The 23,988-nt window shown below is 40.0% G+C and overlaps 1 protein-coding gene across 4 annotated transcripts in view; it reads left to right on the top strand.

The window, feature by feature from the left end:
- Nucleotides 1-23,988, top strand: part of sh3pxd2b (SH3 and PX domains 2B) — a 48,756-nt gene that overhangs the window by 20,188 nt on the left and 4,580 nt on the right. Inside the window, exons 4-12 of one of the 4 annotated variants that reach the window (XM_074612220.1) lie at nucleotides 4,425-4,501; nucleotides 10,843-10,934; nucleotides 17,610-17,635; nucleotides 18,591-18,626; nucleotides 20,735-20,866; nucleotides 20,942-21,043; nucleotides 22,562-22,645; nucleotides 23,373-23,490; nucleotides 23,720-23,928. In XM_074612220.1, coding sequence (XP_074468321.1) covers nucleotides 4,425-4,501; nucleotides 10,843-10,934; nucleotides 17,610-17,635; nucleotides 18,591-18,626; nucleotides 20,735-20,866; nucleotides 20,942-21,043; nucleotides 22,562-22,645; nucleotides 23,373-23,490; nucleotides 23,720-23,928 — 876 coding nt within the window. The remainder of the gene's footprint in view (nucleotides 1-4,424; nucleotides 4,502-10,842; nucleotides 10,935-17,609; nucleotides 17,636-18,590; nucleotides 18,627-20,734; nucleotides 20,867-20,941; nucleotides 21,044-22,561; nucleotides 22,646-23,372; nucleotides 23,491-23,719; nucleotides 23,929-23,988) is intronic. The other 3 variants (XM_074612221.1, XM_074612222.1, XM_074612223.1) reach the window with 3 other exon arrangements.

Here is a 23,988-nt window from a genome sequence, read left to right as displayed (position 1 = left end):
CCACAGTAGGAGGCACAGTATGTTGGGCAGGTCAAATATGTTTCTGTGGATCTGAATAACACATTCCCCAGCCGGTCCTCCTATGAAAGGCAGAAAATAACCGAAACATCTCATTGACCTTGTTGCTTATGCCTCATTCATGTCACGTTCATCTCTCGTCTGTAGGGGAAAGCGATCACTGCTCTTGTCTTCTTGAATGTGGTGTACCAGTAGCAGACTTGTGGAGTTGTGTCTGCCTTAGTCAGCAACTTGCCTAAGAACACAGTAATTAAAATACACACACACAAACACACACGCACATACGGCTCATTCTTAGTCTTGAGTCAAGTTTCAACTCTTGTACTGGAAGTCTCAAGTAATTCGAGACACGTGCAAGTCAGTTGTTAACTTTTGTAACAGCGAGTCTCAAATCATGTATCACTTTTGTCTTGAGAGTTGACTTGAGACTTGCTAATGCCAAAGATACTCTATAGCAAAGATGACGCATTACAAGCTCCGCCAATGGTTAGAAATGGTATACACTTCTTGCCTGCTAAGTAGGCGTGTTCATGGCATGTTCGCCCTCCCCCCTGCCCCCCATCCCCTCGACTCCTTTTGTTAACATTAGATATTTATAAAGCTATACAGTCATATTTAGCATTACGAAAATTAGTTAGCGAGGGCGTTCGTGAACATTAGTTGCCAGAGTGTGTTTCTGAGACAGAGAAAGGTCTCGAACAAAGTTAAATTATCATGATTTGTCCATCTGAGATGAGAGATCTCAGATACAGGAAACCAACCCTCAGTGCGCCGTCTCCTTTCTGAACTGTCTCTGCTCCTACAAAACCTGGCAATCGACTCCAAGTCAAGACTCAAGTCCTGTAAAAGCAAGTTTCAAGTCGTCTCAACTTAGTCGAGACAAGTCCAAGTCAAGTCTCATATTTGTAATAGCAAGTATCATGTCCAGTCAGTTTTGTGAAAAGCAAAGTCCTTTCAATGCATAGGCCTGATGATTAAATAGTCAAAGTGTGTGCTAGCCATTGTCCGATTTGATTTTTTTTATATTTCCTGGATTTTTACAAGGTCATACTTGATTTTTTCCCCCCCTCCCTCTAAGTCTAAAGTCAAGACTTTGGGGAGTAAAATATCAGAGCAGTCAAGTCCAAGACAATATAAGTCCCCAATTGTCCCTTCAGCCACTAGATGTCACATTCTCCCTCCCCGGTTCCATTGCATTTACTTCACTACAAGTCATTGCCAGGCACTCACTGTCAATCTCAGCTATTTATCCGCTTTTTTCCCCACTAACTGACGACCCAACATTTTTAAAATGATTAATTCACAATCATGATTATTTTTTTCAGGAAAAGCCATACTTTTATTAGGCACCTTTCTAATCTGTGGATGTATATTTTTTTTAAAATTATTAGTCTAAATAAAAATGTTATCAATAAGACCTTTAAGTCTATGGCTTAGGTGTTATGTAAAGGTTTTAGCTACTCAAAATCCCTCTATGTAACCAAACTGGGGCGGATAAACAGGAGGAATTCATGTGTGGTGAGTCCAGTGATTAAGAGGTGAGCGCTGAGAACAGCTTTCTGTATGTGAGGTGTGTAACAAAGACCCTCTCTGTGTTCCCATCTCTATATGTCTCTTCTCTCATCTAATTTCCTCACTCTCTCCGGGAAACAAAAGTTGTTTGATACCCTTGGTCACTGCTGGCTCTGAGATTTGCCATAAAGTCTGCCCTGCCTCAGCTGTGGCTTCAAGGCAGCAGCTTTCCTACCCCTCCATCCCTCCATCCCTCCTCCCTTCCCCAAACAAGCCCTTTTCTCGGCTGCACCCATGAGCTGCCCTGCATACAGAGTGGGCAGTGTTGAGTCAGTGCTTCTCTCCCCTGACCCCTGAGAGCTTTGGAAAACCGTCAAGAAAGCTTTCTGTTTGGGGAGTGACGAGGGGAGGAGAGGAAGAAAGAGACAGAGGAGGAGAAGGAGAAGGAGGAGGAGGAGGAGGAGGAGTACTGTAGGCGTCGAGGCAGGGTTGACTTTCAAATCTCTTTAGTTTTCCTGAGCTGTCCAGACAGTGTGTCCTGTCGGCTGCTAACACCTAACACCAGCCAACACCTTAGAGATTTGGAATGTCTCCTCTCATTCTTCATCTAGTTAATCTCCTTTTTAATAGTCTCCCTCGCGTAGTACTATACTGTTCTCCTGCACAAAATGTGGTGAGAAATGGTCAGATGTCGTCAAGACCGTAATAGTCTACAGCCATGCTAGAGGAGCCATGTGGAGGCTGTAAAAAGCCATAAGAACAGGAGCTAGACGAACACCCATTATTTTGAAGATCAGACTTCCTCGCCTCTTCATAGCACCCAACTATAGTCTGTGCTTGAGGTGATATTCATTAATTATTCCCCAGGCCAATCAGCCTTTTTTAACTCGCTGACAGCATTTACAGTCTGGCTCTTTGATATTCTAGTAAGCTACACTCTCAACACATTGTTAGGAAGTGTATGAATGACTTCCTGTGGTTTTTGTCTTTATTTTTGTCACGCACCTGAGTCAGCGAGTAGGTTGCCGTCGGCGATGGGATGGTTGGAGAGAGTACAGAGGTGGTTCTCTTTGGAAGTTGAGTGGTGGTGATTGTGGTTATTGTGTAAAATGTGTGAGATCTGTGGTCTTCAGAGGAAGTTACCACACATCCATCCACTCAGCAGTCTACACCTCTCTGCACACTCTATTTCTTCTCAGTCTTTCCCTTCATGTATCTTTATTTTCTGTAGTCTTGATTCACAAGACGAGCGGTAACACATGGGAATACATATAATCAGACATTGAGATGATCACACACTCTCTTCGTGCCTGTATCTATTATTCATCAATATGTCATCCACTCACAAACAAAACAAACATTTGTGGTTTTGAGCTGCATGGGTCACGGAAGCACGAAGGCATTTTTAGTAACATGGGTGAACGGGTAGGTATAGAGCTGTAGGGGGGTTGACTGCTCAGCAAGAATCTTCTGTGAGATAGATTCATGTTTCAGCAAGTCTGCTTTAAATGTTCTCTGAACAAATACCATAACCCCTTGATCGGGGTGATACAGGAACTTCTCAAAACATGTCCCTTTTTGTGCACAGGATCTTGTTACAGCCTTGACGTCCTGCCCAGTTTATATGTTTTCATTAGAAATGTCTTCAGCAGCTAAAATGAGGAGAAAAATAGATGCCGGCTCTGAAATTTCCTGCGAGTTAGAAGAGTGTTTTAAGAGGCCTATTTGTAGCCATTTCTTGTTATTGTTATGGCGACCCGTCTCGTCTGTGCCTGTGGTTATTTGGGCCCGGAGATGAGAGCAGGGGAATAGCATTCAAGCTGTCATGCATTTAATTTGCTTTCCCAAAATCATTTATTCATGACTTGGAAAGGCCAGCTATTCACCTACCTCCTCACCCACCTCATTGTGCTGTCAGTGTTATTGATGACACGACTATATTGTGTCTGCATGCTAATTCACTAACCATGTGTTGTAAAAGCCACAGTGTCCTTATTGTCCCTCAGTGGATTCTTAACTTTTTAATGGTGCTCTTAAGAGCATGATCTGAAAAAAAACTTTTTTTTATAATATTGTTTTTATGTATATAAACAAATATATGCTAATTATAAAGAATAGAACATATTATATAATTTTGCTGGTCGCAACACTGATATCTGATTATAAGTTTGGCTTTTCTGAGTTATTTTTTTCAATCTCTTTATTCTTTATGTGTAGAAACAGAAAAATAAACTATTATCAGACATAGACAGTTAGAGTTTGTACATTATTTTTTTCTTTAAAGAGGACCTATTATGATTTTGTGCTTTTTCCCTTTTCTTTAGTGTGTTATAAATTTTTTTTGTGCATGGAAAAGTCTGCAAAGTTACAAAGACCAAGGTCCACACCAAAGGGAGTTACTCTCCCTCACAGAAACACTGCACTTGAACTTCCTGAACTGCCTGAACTTTCGTAACGGGGTGATGTCACCAAGTAACATATTTGCATAATACCTACTTTAGGTTGGTTTGTGGCTAATTTGGTATGCCCTCAAACAAAGCTAGTTAAAGCAGAGCTGGAGCGGAGTCCAAAGAGTTTGGTTCGGCTGACCAATCATAACAGTGGGCCAGCTGTCCAATCAGAGCAGACTGGGCTTTTCGAGAGGGGGGGCAGGAGCTCAAACAGTCCATATGAGAAAAGTAAAGTGTTTTTTGAGCATTAAGCATGTAAACATGTTCTAGTTGAAACCTAAAATACAAGGATGCACCCGAAAATGAGCATAATAGGTCCTCTTTAAATCCAATTGGCCCAGCCACCCACTTCCTGCATTCCCATGGTCCCATAACACCATTTCCCCACCTTACCAACACCTGGCTTTTCTGAGTTCTAAGTCTGTTTTTCCTACTTTGTTACAGGGAAGATCCTGTTTAGGAGGAGCCATATCAGAGATGTGGCCATGAAAAGACTAAGGCCCATCAACGAATACTGCAGGGTGAGTATATTGACCGAAACTTCACTTTAACCTTGAAATCTCCTGTGGTCGTATAAGTGGTAGTTCATGAAAGCTCCACTGACCAGTGAGCGTTTACATCTTCAGCACAAAAATCAAGGTAGGAAGCACAGTGGTTAGGGGAAAAGAAAAACAAGTATCCCACCCACGTAGTGTCAACTTAGTCATGAACAGGAAAATGGAAAATTTCATGCCCTCTGTGTATATATGAGCAACACCAGTCACAGTTTCTCTAAGCACATTCAGGATTCCACTAAGCGACCCGACCATCTGATTTCAGTCGAGCTTATTTATGCTTGAATGCCCATCTTGGATTACAAATTTGGTACATTGGAGTTACAAAATCACAAACCCTTACCTTCATCTGTCAGATATTCAAATACGTAGTGATATTCATTAAAGTTAAGCTCATAGCCACACTGCAAGATTTGCATAACAACCAGATTTATGGGATTACATTGTCCCGAGAACAGCTGTATGAATAATGCCATTGCCCTTGCCTTGAAAAATTGTCTCTTTGCGATGCGCGCCATGCTAAACTCCCTGGAGCAAACCTTTGTGACAGCAGGCATCCACCCTGCTGAGGTGTCCTAAACGCTCCCCAGGTGCTCTGTATAGCTGACTCTGACCTCTCTGCTAAAGGAGACAAACTAGAGGGGAATTTCTCCCAAGGGATCGATAATGTATGGGCCAAAAATCTGTTGTGAATGCGAATAAAATGTCCTTGTAGCTCCCGGATGTACAGTAAACCCTCTGGACAAGATATTTATGAATGCACTTTATATGTTTACGCTGTTAAGTTGCTGTCAGTGACAGAAGAAAGACATGACGAAGTGTTTTGTAATGTGTTAGTGGTGTCTGTTTTACCATTTGAAATATTGCAGCTCTTTCCACCAGTTAAAACAGAGATAATGTAAAACCTGTGCATTATACAGCCCATTACATGGCTTTTTACCAAAGAGATTAATCACTTAATGCCTCAAGAGAGAAAAAAAATGCATCTGCACATTCTCAGACTCCACTGTAGCAGAACTGCAACCATAAAACTGCCAATAGCGAGCTACTAATTGCTACAAACTGACAGAAATGTAACCACAGCAACATGATGAATAAACTATGATTGATGTTCAGCTTCTTAGCAACAAGACACAGTTGCGTGCCTCTTGAAATAAATTCAAAGCAATAGTTTTAAAATGTCTTTTTTTTTCTAAATTATGTTTATCTGCAGTAACCAAGGAGTGACTCCTTGAGTGTTTTGCAACCAGGGGTTGTTGCTTTTTATGATCAGACGTCTCCAAGCGGATATCTTGGCTACAAACTCACATTATTTTGGTGTGAAACAGTTGAACTGAGGCCTGTACTACGAAGCAGGATTTGGGGTTAGCGAGGTAACTTCAGGTTTATCCCTGGGTTTTCAGTTCTATGACGATGGTTCACTTCTTAATGGGGTAGATCGCCACGGTAACTTATGCTGAACACATAACCTGCTCCGGAGATCGTAAGGTATTACACAAATACAAAGAAGTTAAAGTCATAATCTAGCCTAAAAGCAAAATAGTCTAAACTGACAAATGCAGGAAGGATAGCTGACTGTATGCTGTGGGTGCTTACGGCTTTGAATTTTGTTTTTATAGTTATTTTTTTACTTGCTCTCAAGTTCTTCTTACACCGCTGGAGCTGAAAGAAGGCTGAAATAGTCATACACGTCACAATCTTGAAAAAGGGCATAATGAAGTGTAATCTATTTATCCATTCTATTCTGAAAGCTATTTATATCTAGACGAATATATGTATAACGTTTGAGTATTCCGTTAAATTAATAAATCTGTTAATTTCCGCATTCACACATCACCATTTTTATCTTTCGCCAGCTGTCCTTCCTGTATTTGTCAGCCTCACTGTGTTCCTTTTAGCCTGGATTATGTGTTTAACTTCTTCGTATTTGTCTAATATTATAGTTTGCTCTTTGCTCTGCTGACAGTAGACTTGTCCATGTTTGTGATCGGTCATATGCTGCAAACACCGCCCCTTTCATGTGAACGCGCTCATAGCCATATTGAGAAACCCTGGGTTGATTTACCGAGTTGATAACCACCGTCGTACGACCGCTTAACGGGATCGTGTTTGTTAGGGTTAGTGAAACCAGATAACGAGAAGATAACCTGGGTATGTTGAACTCGCTTCGTATCAAAGGCCTCCGTTGTTGTAATCTCATGTTGTGGTGGGAACTACCAGCAGAGAGTTGTGCCAAAGGCAAAGAGCTTGCTGGTGCTCTGCTTGCATGTAAGCACATCCACAGCCCATAGGTGGTGTGTTGTTACCTTGGGGCCTCTAAACCATACACACACCTCCTTCTGTCTCTCTCAGAGAGAGGAAATTTGAGGGTGTTTTTACAAGTTAGTCGTGACTTAGCCCTTACTCATGCCTTCTTGAGTGTGTTATTTTATCATGGGATCACTTCTCTTCTCCATAAAGAGCCTCATAAAACCACCAGTTTACAAATTAGTTTGTGATATGGTGCAGATTGTCACTTCGGAACAAAAATAACAAATCACAAGGCCTCAGAGTGAAGAGAAAAGGTTTTTATGTATGATAAACAGTGTTGAGGACCAGAGGGGCTGGTGTATATACGGTCGTCTGGGGTTAAAGGAATGTACAGCTGGTGTAGGCAACATCTTTAAACACTTATGCGAAAATAAGAGTTTGGGGGAGGAATGGGTAGAGTTGTTGGTTCATGTCTATGGGTGTGGATGTTTATGGGAATAGCTGAGCAACTCTTACAGCAGCGGTGTTGCTGTTGTCGAAGTTCTTATTGTGGAAATGTCTGAAAAGTTCTTAAGATTGTGTTTACCTGTTGCGTAGTTGAATGGTTTTTGATTGACATACCATGTTTTGTCAAAAATTATTTAGGGTTTAAGGCTGAGTGATGTTGACACAAATGTGAATTGCTGAAACAAATCCAAACTTGACTGTAAGCACAAAAAAATGCCATTTTCATCCACCCCCACACGCACCCAGGTTGACAAGGTGAAACTTCATGTTTTTCTTGAGGGGAAGAGCTGAGTCAGCCCTTCTGTTGTACAGCTGAGGCTTTAACCTGACTCATATGGAATTTCCCTGGTTGTAAAGTCTTGTGTTTTTTTATTCGAGTCGGGAAACACAGTCGGAGAGAAGAAAGAAGGAAAGAAAAAAACAACAACATGGAATCAGGGACTGTTTGCATAAACCAAGAGTAAGACTGCTGAGCTAGGATGACTAGAAAGGTCACACAGCTTAATGAAATGCATCACATCAAAAAGTCTTTTAAGCAATAAAGCAATTTCCGCTCAACCTTCATTTGTCAGCATTCAAAAGATATGAAAAAAATAATGTTTTGTAAGTAAAAGCATCAATATTTTTGCATAAATAATACCTCAAAATGTCCTTTTATTTAATTTTTTTTTAACGCAAATGCTCCAAACATTGAATATGTTTTAAATAGATTCACTGACAGACAGTTTTCAGTGGATGATTTGAGATGTTACAGATGCAAAATATAACCTTGTAGACCTCCTTTGTTGTCTGTGTTTGACGAGGAAGACTGAGGATCCTATTGTCTGCATGTACTGTATCTACATAGATTGTGCACAGATAAAGTCACGATGTTCTAGGGTTGTAAGAAAATATTGTATAAATTGGGTATCACTGTAAAGCTGAGACTCTTGTGGATCCAATGAGCCCAATTGTAATGATGTAATGTTAGTCCCAATAGTAGCCATTTCACTTTTTAACTTTTTTTGTAATCAGATTTTATACATATGGTGGTGTGTCTTTATACTATGACAGTTTTCCTAAAATTTGATTTAAAAATCGCAATATATCGCCTTACTTAAAGTACCACAATACATTAAATCATTACCCCTGTATCATGATAAGCAACGTATTGCCAGATTCTTGCCAACACACAACCCTACAATGTACTGTACCTTATCAGAGTGCACAAGTAGATCTCTCATTTCCATTACCTATTTTTCCTTGGGGAAAGCACACATGCGCACACACAGGGAGGCACACACAATTACCTTAATGCTGCCTGCTGTAAAGAACACCCATAAAGTCCATTTGCTGTAATGTACCCTGAGCCTCCCTCCCGTCTCCTCCCTGGGGAGAATTGTAATGAGGGGACGGGCCACAGGCCGACACGAGGAGAGGGATAAATCCAAGGAGAGGATAGCCGGTCCAGGTTGCACTCTGACCTCAGGCACAGTGGAGCGTTGTGGGCTGCAGGACTAGAGATTGGAGGTTAAGGGGGGGGGCGCTGGAGGTCATCCACAAAATCTCTTAAATCAGCTACTTAGCTTTAGAGTCTCAAGATATAAGATATGCATGAAGCTACCGTAAAAAGGAGGTCATATATGAATCAACAAACGCAAGCACGCTCCATATGACTTTGCGGCTAATGGAAAACACTAGTTATACTTTGTCCATGGCAGTAGTCCCACTCCTTTCCTTCAACATGAGCTGTTGGCTTGGACGTATGGTCGTAAGTATGACAAGGCAAATGTGGCACATGGGGCAAGGGCACCTTGGTTGGGTCTTTGGCTTTCATTCCATATCTGTCAGCCCTGACGTTATATCCAGAGTGCGAGAGGTAGACAGAGACTCTGCTCCCCTGAAAGGACAGAACTGAAACACTTAGGAGTATTAAAATCAGAGGTATAGGCCAGCAGAGGAAGCTTGATGGATAGCATCGAGCTTTGCCTGCCAGCAAAAAGAGAAGGAGTGGCTTAGCTCCCTGCTGTAGGAGAGATAGTCACCACGGGGTCGTTGACGGCAGTTATTCTGTCTTCTGGTTGTTTGAGGCATCAAGCTGTTGAGGTGATTATCTGTTTCACTGCTGCCCTTTAGTGGTTTGGTTGAAAGAGTAGGAGAAGCAGATAAAACCCAGACTCAGGAGAGAACAAAAACAGAGAGAGCTAAAAAAAAAGAGATTGTGCGATAACCAGACCAGACGTGCGTGCAAGGGAGAGATCACAATAAAGAGAAAACTGAATGTGGCTGTTTGTCTTTCATCTCCTGCCTTGTTGTCAGGGCTCATGTCTCTGCTGCTGGTGATCCTCCACAGAGGCATACATGTAAGATGAGGGAGGAAGTTAGGTGAGACGGATCAATGAACTGAGAACCAGAGCAGAACCAGCTGGTGTGCCTGAAGAACACTGCAAAAAGACAATGGAAAAACTTATTTTTGGTGCGCTTTTATTCTGAAATTGTTCAACTTGTTTGCTCTTCATCTTGAAATTAGGGCTGGCAGTCGATTCAAATATTTAATCGCGATTAATCACACTTTTGTTATCTGTTCAAAATGTACCTTAAAGGGAGATTTGTCAAGTATTTAATACAATTATCAACATGGGATTGGGCAAATATGCTGCTTTATGTAAATGTATTTATATATTTATTATTGGAAATCAATGAACAACACAAAACAATGACAAATATTGTCCAGAAACCCTCACAGGTACTGCATTTAGCATAAAAAAAAGCTCAAATCATAACATGGCAAACTGCAGCCCAACAGATAACAACAGCTGTCAGTGTGTCAGTGTGCTGACTTGACTATGACTTGCCCAAAACTGCATGTGATCATCATAAAGTGGGCATGTCTGTAAAGGGGAGACTTGTGGGTACCCATAGAACCCATTTTCATTCACATATCTTGAGGTCAGAGGTCAAGGGACCCCTTTGAAAATGGCCATGGCAGTTTTTCCTTGCCAAAATTTAGCGTAAGTTTAAAGCGTTATTTAGCCTCCTTCACGACAATCTAGTATATAAGTATATACTTATGTCATCCAATAGTGCAATTGTGCAATATGTTAATCATTAGTGCGGCTTATGTAAAATAGACCACACCCACAAGAATGTGGCAATCACAAAAAAAAGCGTTTGGCATATTAGCGCTGATCTTTGTGAATTGGACTGTTTTTGCAATGAGGCTCATTTGCATAGAAAGGGTCCAATTTTGCGCAAAATGTATGTATATTACCTCATTTAAATACATGCAAATAGCACAGCTTGGCATCGCAGTTATGGGTGCATTTCACCCTTTGCGGGTGCTTCGAGAATTTCACCGTCTCTTTTTGTCTCATTTGTGCCGGTTTAGCTGCAGCTATAGCAATCCTTTTTCTGCCCTGTGTGTAATAATTGCTTGCTCTGTGACTTCATGGAGGCCAGACACCCAATGAACACTATGCTTAACCTCTGGTTGACTTCTGTAAGTGCTGAAGTGATTGTACTTGTCAGTTGATGTGATTACCGAAGTTTCCTGCTATCTTTTGTGCCTGCAGGCCCTCATTCAGCTGCCAGTCTACATCTCCCAGTGCGAGGAGGTCAGAGTGTTTTTTGAGACCAGACCCGAAGACCTCAACCCACCAAAGGAGTGAGTACCACACATGGGCACACACATAGACACACACAACCCTCAGGCTCCCATACAATGGAAAACACCAGTCATTGTTCCCCTGACTGATGTCATGTCATGTCACGTCCTGCCAACATTTACCCCGAGCCTGCCAGTAATGAGCATTCATTACACCCTGTAATGGATATGATTTCATACTGTTGCACTACTTCCTGTCGTATTCCTCAAGCAGAAACACACTTAATAGGTCCTTTTTAAATGCCGAGTTAGCATTTAAGCATGTCGCTGCAGCTCCGTTCAGCCACCAGGCTCCAGACAGCTGAGGCTGCACAATTGCTCTGAAGGCATCGGCGTGTAGACCTGCTCTGTTGTCTCTTGAAAATCTCACTCAACACATTAGCGTCATATCCAGCGCTGACAGTTACTATGTGCCAAAACTAAGACATCAGTGGGCAATGAATGCCAGCGGCCAACACACACACACACAAGCACGTGTTGACACGCACATAACTTCACACGCGGGGCTCTGTTACAAATGTGTTGTTAGTAAGGTTACCGGCACCTTAGGGGCAGCGGAGGTTACGGGTGGCTGGTTTCATAGAGACCATAATGTGGGGCTCACATTTTGACCCTGGAGATGGTTTTTACGCCAACAGCTGTCAGCTGGGTTATTAGTTTTAACCTCTCTGTCATCACATACTGATATGTGGCTCCGGACGTTGAGAAGTTGCCTCATTTGGCAGGAAATTGAGTTGATAAGTCCTGTGATATATATACTGGGAGTGCATGGAAAGGCCAGCAGTAAGGTAGCGCGTAAAGAGAGTGGGGTTTTCAATTTACAAGACTTGATTGCAAAATCTGGGTCATTGGAGTGAGACTCTATCCCTGTGTCCCAATCCCTTACTACAAACTCAATACTATAATGCTATACTGCACTGATAATTTGAACTTAACATACTGTGCACTAATATCATGTAACTATAGGAGAAATTAACTTCATCATTTTTGTACTACTACTACGAGCAAAATGTTTTTTAAAGTATTACTGAATTTATTGTTTTTTGAGATGTCACTTGAGCTGTAATGTTAAGTATCCACTTAATGTTGTTTGCATTGTGGACCAATAGTGAGCAATACAACATTCAAAAATCGAGCTACTTCAGTAAGCATATGAAGTTACATTTATGTCGTTATCGTGCAATCAAACAGAGTAGGCTGTTTAATTGCAAGTAAAATAAATTTGTGATTAAAAATGTAATGTGAATCAAAAACTTTTCTTTGCGAATCCAAACGTTTTGCTTGCTGTTGAGCGGAGTATCGTGGGCGGGACCTTGGGATTTGTAAACAAAACTTTTTGATTTGTAAACAAAACTTTTTGATTTATAAACAAAACTTTTTGATTTATAAACAAAACTTTGGGATTTGCGAACTAAACTTTTGGATTTGCAAACAAAACGTCTGGATTTGCAAACAGAACTTTTGGATTTGTCAACGAAACTTTTGGATTTGCAAACAAAAGATTTTGATTCACATTTATACATTTGTAATCATGAATTTATTTTACTTGCAATAAACCATTTTTTCGGCTCGATTGCATAATGAAGACACAAAAGTAACTCCATATTAGGCATGCTGCCATTTTCTAATATACATTGTGTATTCATTAGTCAGCATAGATACGCTGCATACTCAAAAACATGTACCCCCTCCACCCTCTTTAGTTATATTAACATTAAAGCAAGGCACTTTCTCTGGCACAGCTTGGTTCAGGCAGCCACAGTCTTGTACCTGCCTAGTGCAGTTGTACGTGTGTCTTTTTCATATACCAATTGTCCCCCACAGCCACCTTGACATTTAAACAAAATGTTACTCCACTTTTGGATCTGCTTTTTTTTATACTGTAGCGCCTAGTGGATTTGACCCAAACGCCACTGTGTGCAGAATTTTTGTGATTATAGTATCCTAAAAAATGTGTTGTTGTCTGGTTTTTGTTGGTACAAAAGTGAGACAATCCCTGTGCCAATTGGCGAGGTGTGTGTTCATTTCAGCCCTCCATTCACTGTGTACCTGTAGGTCAGCTTGTCTTCTGTCTGCCACAGTGTTTTGATACTACAGTGAGAATTTACAAATTGCACACATTGTGGCTTTACATGTTATTTTGAAACTTTATTCCTAACATTATGTAATGTATAATTATTAAAACATCTTGTAGAAAGCAGCACAATATTCCCATTCATATTCTTGGTAATTAGGTAATGTCTATCAGGGGTGACTGAGTGAGCAGCTGGGGGTTCTCGCTCAAGGACAATTAACGGGGACACATTGCTGTTATGGGGATTGAATATGAGACGGGTGCTTGCACCAGCCTGCCATATTGTCATCTATAATGTGGATGGATCGCATGTCACTTTGAAGTGTGCTGCCTGTGTTGCAGTCATGTGGTTTACTGAGTTTGCTGTATTGCTCAGGGCTGCGATGATGTCATCAGGATCGTGTGACTGTGTCACTTGACAGAGATGCTTCTCTCATCCCAACATTATTACTAGTGTGACAACCATAATCCTCTTTAACTCTCCCATAAAAAGAAACATCTTCATATCTGTGTATGATATGAAAGTACTTTCTTCACTTGAGTATTTTTGAGAAAGACTTTAGACTCTACCCATGTTATTAGTTTATTTGTAGAAATGCTTACATTTGACCACTCCTATGACAGATGTAAAATCAATGTAAGACCAGACTACATGTTTTTGCACTGTAAATTATTACATTATACAGTTGTACTTTACTTACGCACAATCCTAATGTTTTTGCACTTTACTGGCATATTTAAATTTTATGCTACCTCACACTTTTACTATATTTAAAGGTGCTATTGATAACACTCATAACATTCAGCCACTGTATGTCACATTCTCCCTCCCAGTTCCATCGCATTTACTTCACAACAAGTCGTTGCCAGGCACTTACCGTCAATCTCATCCATTTATCCGTTTTTTTCCACACTAACTGACGAACCAGAGATACAATGTGGTACCAATGATGTTTTACTATTGGCTTATAAGCCTTGTTAGAAGTGGGAACCAAACGTCAGATATCTTCTACGGAGATAAAAAAAACCAAAAAAAAAAACCTTCATTTTGGACCCGCCAAACTTTTTAAAATGATTAATTCACAATCATAATAATTCTTTTCAGGAAATGCCATATTTTTTATTCCACGCTCTGTGTGTATAAATTGTTTTAAATATTTGGATTGTTATACAATGAATATAAAGTAGGTGGCGGTTGCCAAGGACACCTACCTCCTCACTCCTCCTACACAACCCTAAGCATGTGTTGGGAGAGGTAGGAAAGAGGGGGGAGCATTTGCTCGAGGCGGAGGAATATAGGAGAGACCTTGGTTTGTCTTTATTGAAATTGGATTACTGCTTTCTGCTAGTGCAGCCTGTTGTTTGGCTGACTGACAACAGGGCTGGTGTACAGACACAGCAGTCGCTGTGGGAGAAGATTTATCACGGCCTATAAATCTACTGCACTGAGAGGGACATCTGAGACGTTCTCCTTAAGAGCAGCAAAGTAAGAGGAGAGGAAAAGGCGTATTTAAATTTAAAGAAGACGTAGAGGTTTCAGAGGAGCAGAATAAAAGGGAAGAGAGGAAGTGTTGTAACAAGGAAGGGGCAAGGAAAGGAAAAAGGGAAAGTAGGGAAGATCATAGGGGAAGGAAATAGAATTAGACGGTGGATCCAGATGGAAAGAATGAAGAGGAGGTCATATACAACAAGGACAGAAGGAGATGAAGAAAGGAAGGGTAGCGGGAGAGGGATTATGAGAGGAGGGATTTCATTTACCGTTCATATCATTATGGTATGAGTCCTCGTGGTACCCAACTGTTTATTACAGTGAACCTGTAAAGTGTGTTCTCACAATTCCCCCGTAGTTATTTGTTCTGCCATTCATCATATGGCCGCCATATGACTCAACCATGGTTGTCTGATGTGACTGTTCCCATGAAAGATTAAATTGAAGTTGGCCCCACGTTTGTTTGTTTTTTTATGCCTCCGTGCCGGCAATAGCCGTGGCCGGAGGCATTCTGTTTTCGGCTGTTTTTGTCTGTACGTACATCAGTCAGTCCATTCTTTTGAACGCGATATCTCAAGAACGCCTTAAGCGAATTTCTTCAGATTTGGCACTAACTTGGATTCAAGGATGAACTCATTTGAGTTTGGTTCTCAAAGGTCAAGGTAACTGTGACCTCACAAAACATGTTTTGGCCAGAATTCATATAATTATGACAATTTTACACAAGACAAAGACATTTTGGACAGACATGGATGTAAACTGCAACTTGACTAGTTGGCAGAGGCATACAACCCGAGGCAGTGATTTTAGTTCCTTTATTTTTTACGTAACCAGCCTCAGAGTAACATGAAAACTTCTGAGTGTGAGATTTGATTTGATACTCTGTAGTTACAGTAAATAATCACATTAGGCCAATAATCCAGGTCAGTGGTTGCGTCCGGTGCATTACAGTACTTGACCCTGGTTTCACCTCTGTTCAGAACGAGCAAACAAAGAATACACATACTGTACACACACATTCCTGCTCTATAATCATCCAGATCATCGGTACTGCTTTGGTCGGCCCTACCGGGGATTTCTTTTTATAGTACGTTAATGGGTACGCTTATGGGTATAGATTTATTGAGACTTAAAGCCTCTGCAATTAACAGCTCTGCCGATCGAACAATGCTTTATGTGGCTGAGCGCATTCATGTTGATGCAGGGAAAAGGAACAAGCAGTAGTTGCCAAGGAAAATGATCAAGGGAGATGAAGGAGTGAGTTAAGTAGAGAGGGAAGATGTGAGATGGAAAAAGGAAGAAGGCGGAAGGCCATTAAGTAAAGGAGTAATATTTAGATAACAAAGAGGGAGACGGAGAAAGAGAAATGCTAAGCATTAGCCACCACTGACTTTGCCGGGCATCTGGACATTGAATCGGCTCCCGATTGCTGCTGTGGAGTGATGGTCTATTTATCAGGCTAATGTCTAAACCAGACAAAGCAGATTATTGAATTTAACATCAGACTAAATTTCAGAGATCTAGAGGCTTTTTATTCACATGGGCCTGCATCGGAGCGAGGCAGAGAGACGGATCCTTTTCTCATGTGTCGGTTGCATATTAACAGGTAACAATAATGTTGGCAATTATTGTTAATTGTTTGCTAGAGTAATCAGTAGGTTAGGTTAGGTTATCTTTATTGTCCCACAAGGGGAAATTTGTTTTGCAGCCAGGGTTCACATAAAAACAGAATACAAAAGACATCTTTTCAGGTCTGAAAAGTGAAGCCAATGTAGAAGTGCCTTAAACTTGCATTCTTTCTAATAGCCAGCAGGGGGCGACGACTCTGGTTGCAAAAAGAAGTCTGATTGTACAGAAGTCTATGAGAAAATGAGCCTACTTCTCACTTGATTTATTACCTCAGTAAACATTGTGAACATGACTTTATGGTCTCAATCACTAGTTTCAAGTCTTTCCTCAACACAGCATGATGTTCATTTAGTAAATTATGGTCCCATTTAGAGTCAAATAGACCATAAAGCAGGGGATGCTTTAGGGCGTGGCTACATTGTGATTGACTAATCGCTACCACGGCAATGTTGAGTCTGGGAGTTGTCTGTGTTTTCGTCTTACAACTTTAACCCTTTCACAGTGTGTTTTCAGTTTCAGTTAACTATAACCTTTTTGGTTGCTTGAAAACATCTTATTCAGCGTTCATTGTACTTAGCTCCACCCCCTCGTGTCACTTCTGGTTGCAAAAAAAACAAGATGACAACGGCCAAATTTCCGGACTCAAGGCTTCAAAACGGCAGTCCACAAACCAATTGGTGACGTCACGGTGACTACGTCCACTTCTTATGTACAGTCTATGTTTTAGACACATTAAAATGGAGGAAAAACTCGTCACACCAAGCCACAAAGTCATCCACCACCGGCCCATGATCCTGTACCTTCCCTTTTAAGAAGGCTAACAATAACAGAATCATCAGCAAACTTTAAGAAGTGTCTATTGTTATAGCTGCTGCGACACTCATTAGTGGATTGGTGGATGAGTAGAGCTGTTTGGAGTGAACACCATTAACTCTCACCCACTGAGACCCATCAGTTAAAAAGTCCATTATCCAACCAATCAGGTTATAATAAAATGACAGTGTAAGTGTTGTGCTGTGACACTATGACAAATTCAAAAATCAAATGAAACAATTCACAAATCTGATCAAAAAATCAATTCAGAGTTTATTTAAAAACATAATTAGTACCAGCTATTGCCAGCAATAGTAACAGAGATGGTACTGTTAACAAAAGCAGTAGTATGATGAAGTAAATACATAAATACAACAACCAAACATCTTGGAAAAAAAGTATAAACCATTACTTTCTTAACACTGGTCATTCCTGCAAAGTATAAATTAAAAAATAATAAATCTCTGAAAGTAATATGAGTCTGATTCAATAATTAAGGCCACTTTCTTATCTTTTTTTCAAGTTTTAAGACATTTTGTGACGTCCATGAGATGATGTGAATTACTATGCATACTGACAATAGTATTTCTAGGTCAGGAATATCTCCGTAGCTCTGCAAACTGATTTTATATTTCTTGGTAGTAATGTGATTATTCCCTCTCTTTAACAGGGAACCCATTGGAAAGAAGAAATCAGGTAAGACACATCTTTATTTGTCTATTTGAAATGAAAATAGGGTGAGGTGGCCTTGTCTATAGTGTGTTATTTTGTCTCTGTACAAAAAAAATGGAGAGGAGAAATCAGGTACTTTGTATTTTTACTGCTTTTATGAGACTATACAAGTATTCTGCAATTCATCTGTATTATACAGTATAACATAACATTATCACCATCTAGTGGTCACAGAGTTTTACACAGATAAATAAATAAAAAAAGATTCCACCAGCCTAAATGTTCTTGTTTCATGAACAAAGATACATTCTCTCCTTACTCAAATGTCTCAAATGTTTTCCTGGAGTTGACTCTTATAGAAACCGTCTTTGCCATTGTTTCTCCGTCAGTGGTGGAAGAAGTATTCAGATATTTTGCTTGAGAGAAAGTAGCAATACTACAGTCTAAAAGTACTCTGTTACAAGTAAAAGTCCTGCATTCAAAATGTTACTAAAGTAAAAGTACAAACATATTAGCATCAAAAGTACCAAAAGCAGAAGTACTCATTATGCAGAACATTTCACTACTCAATACTATATATTATATTATTGAATTATAATTATTTCTGCATTCATCACTTTAATGATGCAGCTGGTAAAGGAGGAGCTAATTTGAATTATTTTATATACTGCCGGTTTTATAATAATACATAATTGATTGGTAGATTATATTTTGTATTAGTAATCTGAATCTGCAAAGTAACTAAAGCTGTCATATGTAGTGGAGTAAAAAGTACAGTATTTGCCTCTGAATTGTTGTGAAGTAGAAGTATAAATTAGCATAAAATGGAAATACTTGAAAGCACAAGTACCGTTCTCTCCATCACTGTTCACTGTTTATTTTTTATATTCTCTCTCTTCTCTCCATTCCTCTAATATCCCTACATTGCATCCATGTCATTTTTTCAGTTTTCTTCTCCGTTCATTTTCCTTTCCATTAGGGATTGTGGACAGAGCGACTACTTTCCTAAAGCGAGGTAGTAAACACTTGCTGTGTGTGACCCAGTGAGTTGCTAGTGGCCTGTTACCCCCCCCCTCTCCTCCCCTGACCTGGGCAGGTGGGATGTGGCTCTGTTGAAGGCTTGGGGCTTGCATTGGTTCTGTAGAGGGACTATACTATATAGCTGGTGATCTTCAGACTCTGTGTGGCTCATTTCTTGGTTGTAATTTAAGTTTGTTGAGTTGGGACACAGTAGAAAAGACAGAAGATAATGGCATTTTAACTGAGCCCTATTGGCAGAAGTGTTGTCACTGGTTGAGTTAGATGTAAATAATCGAAACCAAAGAGCCCTTTGTGTTTTAGGAAAGTAAATTAGTGATTCAAAAGTTAGAGGTGCTATTGATAACATTGATAACATTCAGCCACTAGATGTCACATTCTCCCTCCCCGGTTCCATTACATTTACTTCACAACAAGTCGTTGCCAGACACTTACCGTCAATCTCAGCCATTTATCCATTTTTTCCCACACTAACTGACGACCCAGAGATACCACTTGATACCAATGTTGTTTTACTATGGGCTCACAAGCCTTGTTATAAGTGGGAACCAAATGTCAGCTATCTTCCACAGAGATAAACAAAACATTCATTTTGGACCTGACAAAATTTTTAAATGATTAATTCACATTCATAATAATTTTTTTCAGGAAAAGCCATACTTTTATTCGACACCGTCTAGAGGTTCTGGGGATGTATGATTATTTTTTTAAATATTTTTCTACATAAAAATGTAATCAATAAGACCTTTAACTTGTTTACTTGGGTTAGTTTATCAGTCCAGCTGATGTTCCAAGCTCAAACTCGCTTACCCATCTACTTTTTTACGTGCATTTGTGACTTCATTTTTGAGCTAACTGTGGTTATTTGCTTAAAATTAACCTGATATTCGTGTTCCTCCAGTTCTGCCTTTGAGAAATGTTTCGAATACTAATATTCAAATTTCTGATTGACAGAATTGAGAATCTATTGAAGACTAATTGAAGATAAATACGGCTCTTTAATTAAACCCATTTGCCTAGCTTGCTGCTGCTCACTGAAGGATGTGTATGGAAAGACAAACTGTGGTATTTTAATCTGTTTTAAGAACAATATAATTTGAATTTGACATCATCTGTACTTTACAGATTTTCACATTTTCTTTCTGCCTTAAAATGTGCCTAATCAGCACCTTCAGTGACCTGCATGCTGAGGCAGATTTTAATGTCCCTGCACCATTCCTGCAGTTGATGCAACTTAAGGTTGTTAAAATTGCAACATGTTGATATGTATCAACCAAAAGGTATTTTGTTTTCAATTATTTTCCACATGTACTCTTTAGGGTTTGTTAGACAAATCCAGAGAAATGAGCCATAGTGTTATAAATTGGTGCTACTGGTTGTATTATGAGCCCTAAAGTTAAAGCTGAAGTAGATTTTCCTCAGGATTCCTTGGTGCTAACATTGGTGGCGGTGTCTTTGTGGTGCTGGTTTGTTTCTGTGTGGAAGTCACCTCCATGTTGATGATTTGACTTAACCCTCTCCACTAAAACCCCACCTTTTGCTCCCAATCTCTCAGTTTCCCTCACGCCATATCTCCAATCACATCCGCTATGTACGTCCTCTGCTTCATGTCTGGGTGAATCTCCATACTCTAGATAAGCCTCCTCTCACTTAAACTTTTTGTCCTTGAAATTCTTCTTGGCATTTCATTAAAAATGAGTTGTTCTGGGATTATATGCATTTTGGCTTTTTTTTTTTTTTTTTAAAGACCGTGCTTAAATTGGCTTTTCAGTAAATCTCCTTAAAGTGTGTATAAAATCTGACATTTTAGAAGGTCATATTCCCTTAAGTCAGTGAGATGCAAGACGTCTTCAAAGGTCAATATCTCAAAGCCACACAGATGCAAGCTTATGATTCCAAGTTCTTGGACATTCATTTAATATCACATTAACAATTATTACCAAATATCCTCACTGGAGACCAGAGGGTAATGAGTAGAGGCTTTTTTACATTATTGAGATTTCATCCCTAGTCTGCCCAACAAAGGAGGAGAAATGACAAAAGAGCTAAATGAGCCCGTGTTCTGATTCGCTCCCCTTTTAATAGGAGATTCCAGCTCAGCGGACCCGCTCCTCCTCGACCAGTATGTGGCAGTAACAGACTATGAGAAGCAGGAGAGCTCCGAGGTCAGCCTGCATGTGGGTCAGGTGGTGGAGGTCATTGAGAAAAATGAGTCTGGTAAGTTCTATACAGCATCCGGTATACGCTTTCCTTTTTTTCCTCAGTTTGATTAAACAAATTCTCCTCATTTAGGGTGGTGGTTTATCAGCTCAGACGATGCCCAGGGCTGGGTCCCTGCCACCTGCCTTGAGGCGCAGGATGACCCCGATGACTTCAGTCTTCCCGGGGAAGAAGGTACATAACCCTTTCCATCCGGGGGCTATTGTTTCAGATTCAATACCCTAAAGAAAAATTTTAGGATGTAGCATTTACTGTCAACACAACTGTATGCTTAAGTTATTTCTTACTTTTGGAATAATAACAGCAAGTAGAAAGTTTTGACACAAATGTTTTGTGCTATTGTCTTTGTTGCCTTCTAAAGTGCAACACACACCACACATTTGTTGATGCCAATACACTGCCAGTGTGTGGGCAACAGCAATCCAAATATGTTTAAACACCTCAATTATAGAGCACTCATCAATACAAATAATATGCAGCATTTAAGCAATACATTAAAAGGTGAAACTTGAACAAAAATGTGAACAATTGGGAATAAAAAAAGCCATCTCTGGCATATATTGGGGTAAGATTCCATAAAATAGCCCAATGTAGATGCTAAAAGAATGATACTGTAATGATACAGCACATCACAGGGTAGGAACCCTACTAAGAAAAGACGTGTAGCCAGCCCATATGCAAATTACAGACTGTCTTTCAAGTCTTGGCAAGCCTAGGAAGTATATGGTTTAAAAGTGGAAATTGAGCTGGCCGCCCTGTCTTTGTTGGGCAGGTCAGTCCTCAGAGCCCTGGAATTAGAGAGTCACTCACATCTAACATTCACTTTCACTGGCATGAAGCAAATAAATTAGCAATTGAGCGAGTACGTAAGTACAAAGTGGTTATACATTAAGCTAGCTTCTGTGGCAGCAGAATGGTGCAGTAGTATCACCAACATACTAGTAAGGACAGCACATAGAGTTTGACACTGGAATGGGGATCCAAAGGGAAATAAATAGTCTATCTAGAATGGATGAAAACTCTACAGGCTGGTCTTATACACTGTTTGTAGCTATACCTACAAAAAGTAATGCACTGTAATTTGTATATATCCCATGAAATCAATTTGTGAACCAGGATATAGTGTATATATAGAGGAGAAGGTTGGGGTTGCGGACTTTTGCCCAGGAGACCGGTGTGAAACCAGAAGTCAACGATGATGTATTTGTCACATAATTATGCGTTCCGGAGTTATTTTAAGCTAAGGCACAACCTTTTCCTAAACCTAACTAAGACATTTTATTGCCTAAACCTAGGGAAGTTGTTTCCTATGAAGACGGAAGTTTATTTTGAAAAGACTGTATGCATGTAACGAGCAGAAATTGACACGTGTTGCTGGACATTTGTAGAAAAAACAACAAAAAAGGAGGAATAACTTTTTCGTAAGATATCATACGAACCGTTGTATGAGAATACATTGAACTGCAACACTGTGATTTAGGGGGAAAAAATAATAAAATGTGCATAAACCTAGAGGGATTATTTGTCAGTAAATGAGTAAACCAGCATCAGGCCTGCCAGGAGTAGAGCTTTGATTTTTCTAATAGGCCGACCAAAATTGAAAATGCTTTCATTTAGGATGAAAACATCGTCCAGATGGGATATGTAATGTTCACTTCCTATTTTGCCTCACTTACTGTGCTGGGATGTCAGTGCCTCGGAGGTTCTGGTCACTGCCAAGGCACGTGGGTCGTCGCAGAACTTTAGGGGATCTATTCAGCACAGGCTTTGGGCAAGGTGGAGCGCACGCCTTTCTTCTCCCCCTATTCTAAATGTGTGTATGTGTATGTGTGTGCACGCATACACAGCTGTGTGCATGTTTGTTTGTCCATGTGTATGCATGAAATGTTTGTTGCATGAGAGATCCAAGCATGTGAATCAAATCCTTGCATGCAAAATGGAATGTGTATTTTGTTTTTATCTGATACGAATAAATAAAATATTCCGTAGTATTACATAGAATATTTATAATGTATTAAAAATAATAATAAGAATAGTAGAAATGGCTGTATTTCTAGTACAGTAGCAAGTCTGTCCTGTTTGTGGTAAACATGTGTGTTTTGTGTGTTGCACATGTGTGTATCTTACATCTTCTCACTCCACAAGATGCTGCTCAAGCCTTGCCTCATTTAAATCAGTTAGCCAATGTAGAACCAATGCACCTCTGTACCTTTTGCAGTATCTCATCCTGAGTGTTGTGATGGAGACAGTTCATTAAAAGGGTTGCAGACATTTTTACTGCATACCAATAACGACAAGTTTAAATTATTTCATAAATGATACACACTATTATACAAAAAGTTAGTTTGAAACGCTACAAGCCATTGTAATCCAAGTGTGCCACTATGTGCTTTTTCTTTTTCTTTTTTATTTGTGCTCCTTTATTCCTGAACCTATACACAGTAATCTTCAAAACCGACATTATGTTCTTAAATTTAACAATATTGTCTTTTTATGACTCCAGATGAGAAGTATTCAGTGATTTACCAGTACGCGGCCAGGGATGATGATGAGATTGACCTGGAGAGAGGCATGGTTGTAGAGGTGATTCAGAAGAACCTGGAGGGCTGGTGGAAGATCAGGTAATAAAATCAAAGACTAAAAAAAAAAAAAAAATATGATAAACAAAAAAAAAAAAATCTGTATTTACCAAGGAGACAAGTTAATGTGTTTGAAAACATGAATTGACATCAGATCTTAGATAATAATGAGGAAAAGAAATATCTAACTGAAACCTAACTAATGCCCATAAAGTCCACCCAGTCCGTCTTTCACCTGAAGCCACTGATTGTACGTCTCTCCCCCTCTCAGGTACCAGGGCCGTGAGGGCTGGGCCCCGGCCTCCTACCTGAAGAAGACCGACATCCAGGGCCAGAAGCAGTCAGCAGGCGCTGCTGCTCATGCCAGTACCAATGACCTAGATGGGTTTTCTAAACAGAACCACCAAAACAATACAGCCAAAGAGAACCGAGACAACAGCCAAAAAGAAAACAGACTCTCATTTTTCTCTGACAACAAAAGTAAGTGGAATTTATATCTATTAACTGTCGTTCGCTCATTATCTATTTTGCTGCTGCATC

Source organism: Sebastes fasciatus, chromosome 16 (genome assembly GCF_043250625.1).
Source record: "Sebastes fasciatus isolate fSebFas1 chromosome 16, fSebFas1.pri, whole genome shotgun sequence".
NCBI lineage: Eukaryota > Metazoa > Chordata > Actinopteri > Perciformes > Sebastidae > Sebastes > Sebastes fasciatus.
This window is presented reverse-complemented; position numbering and strand designations above follow the sequence as displayed.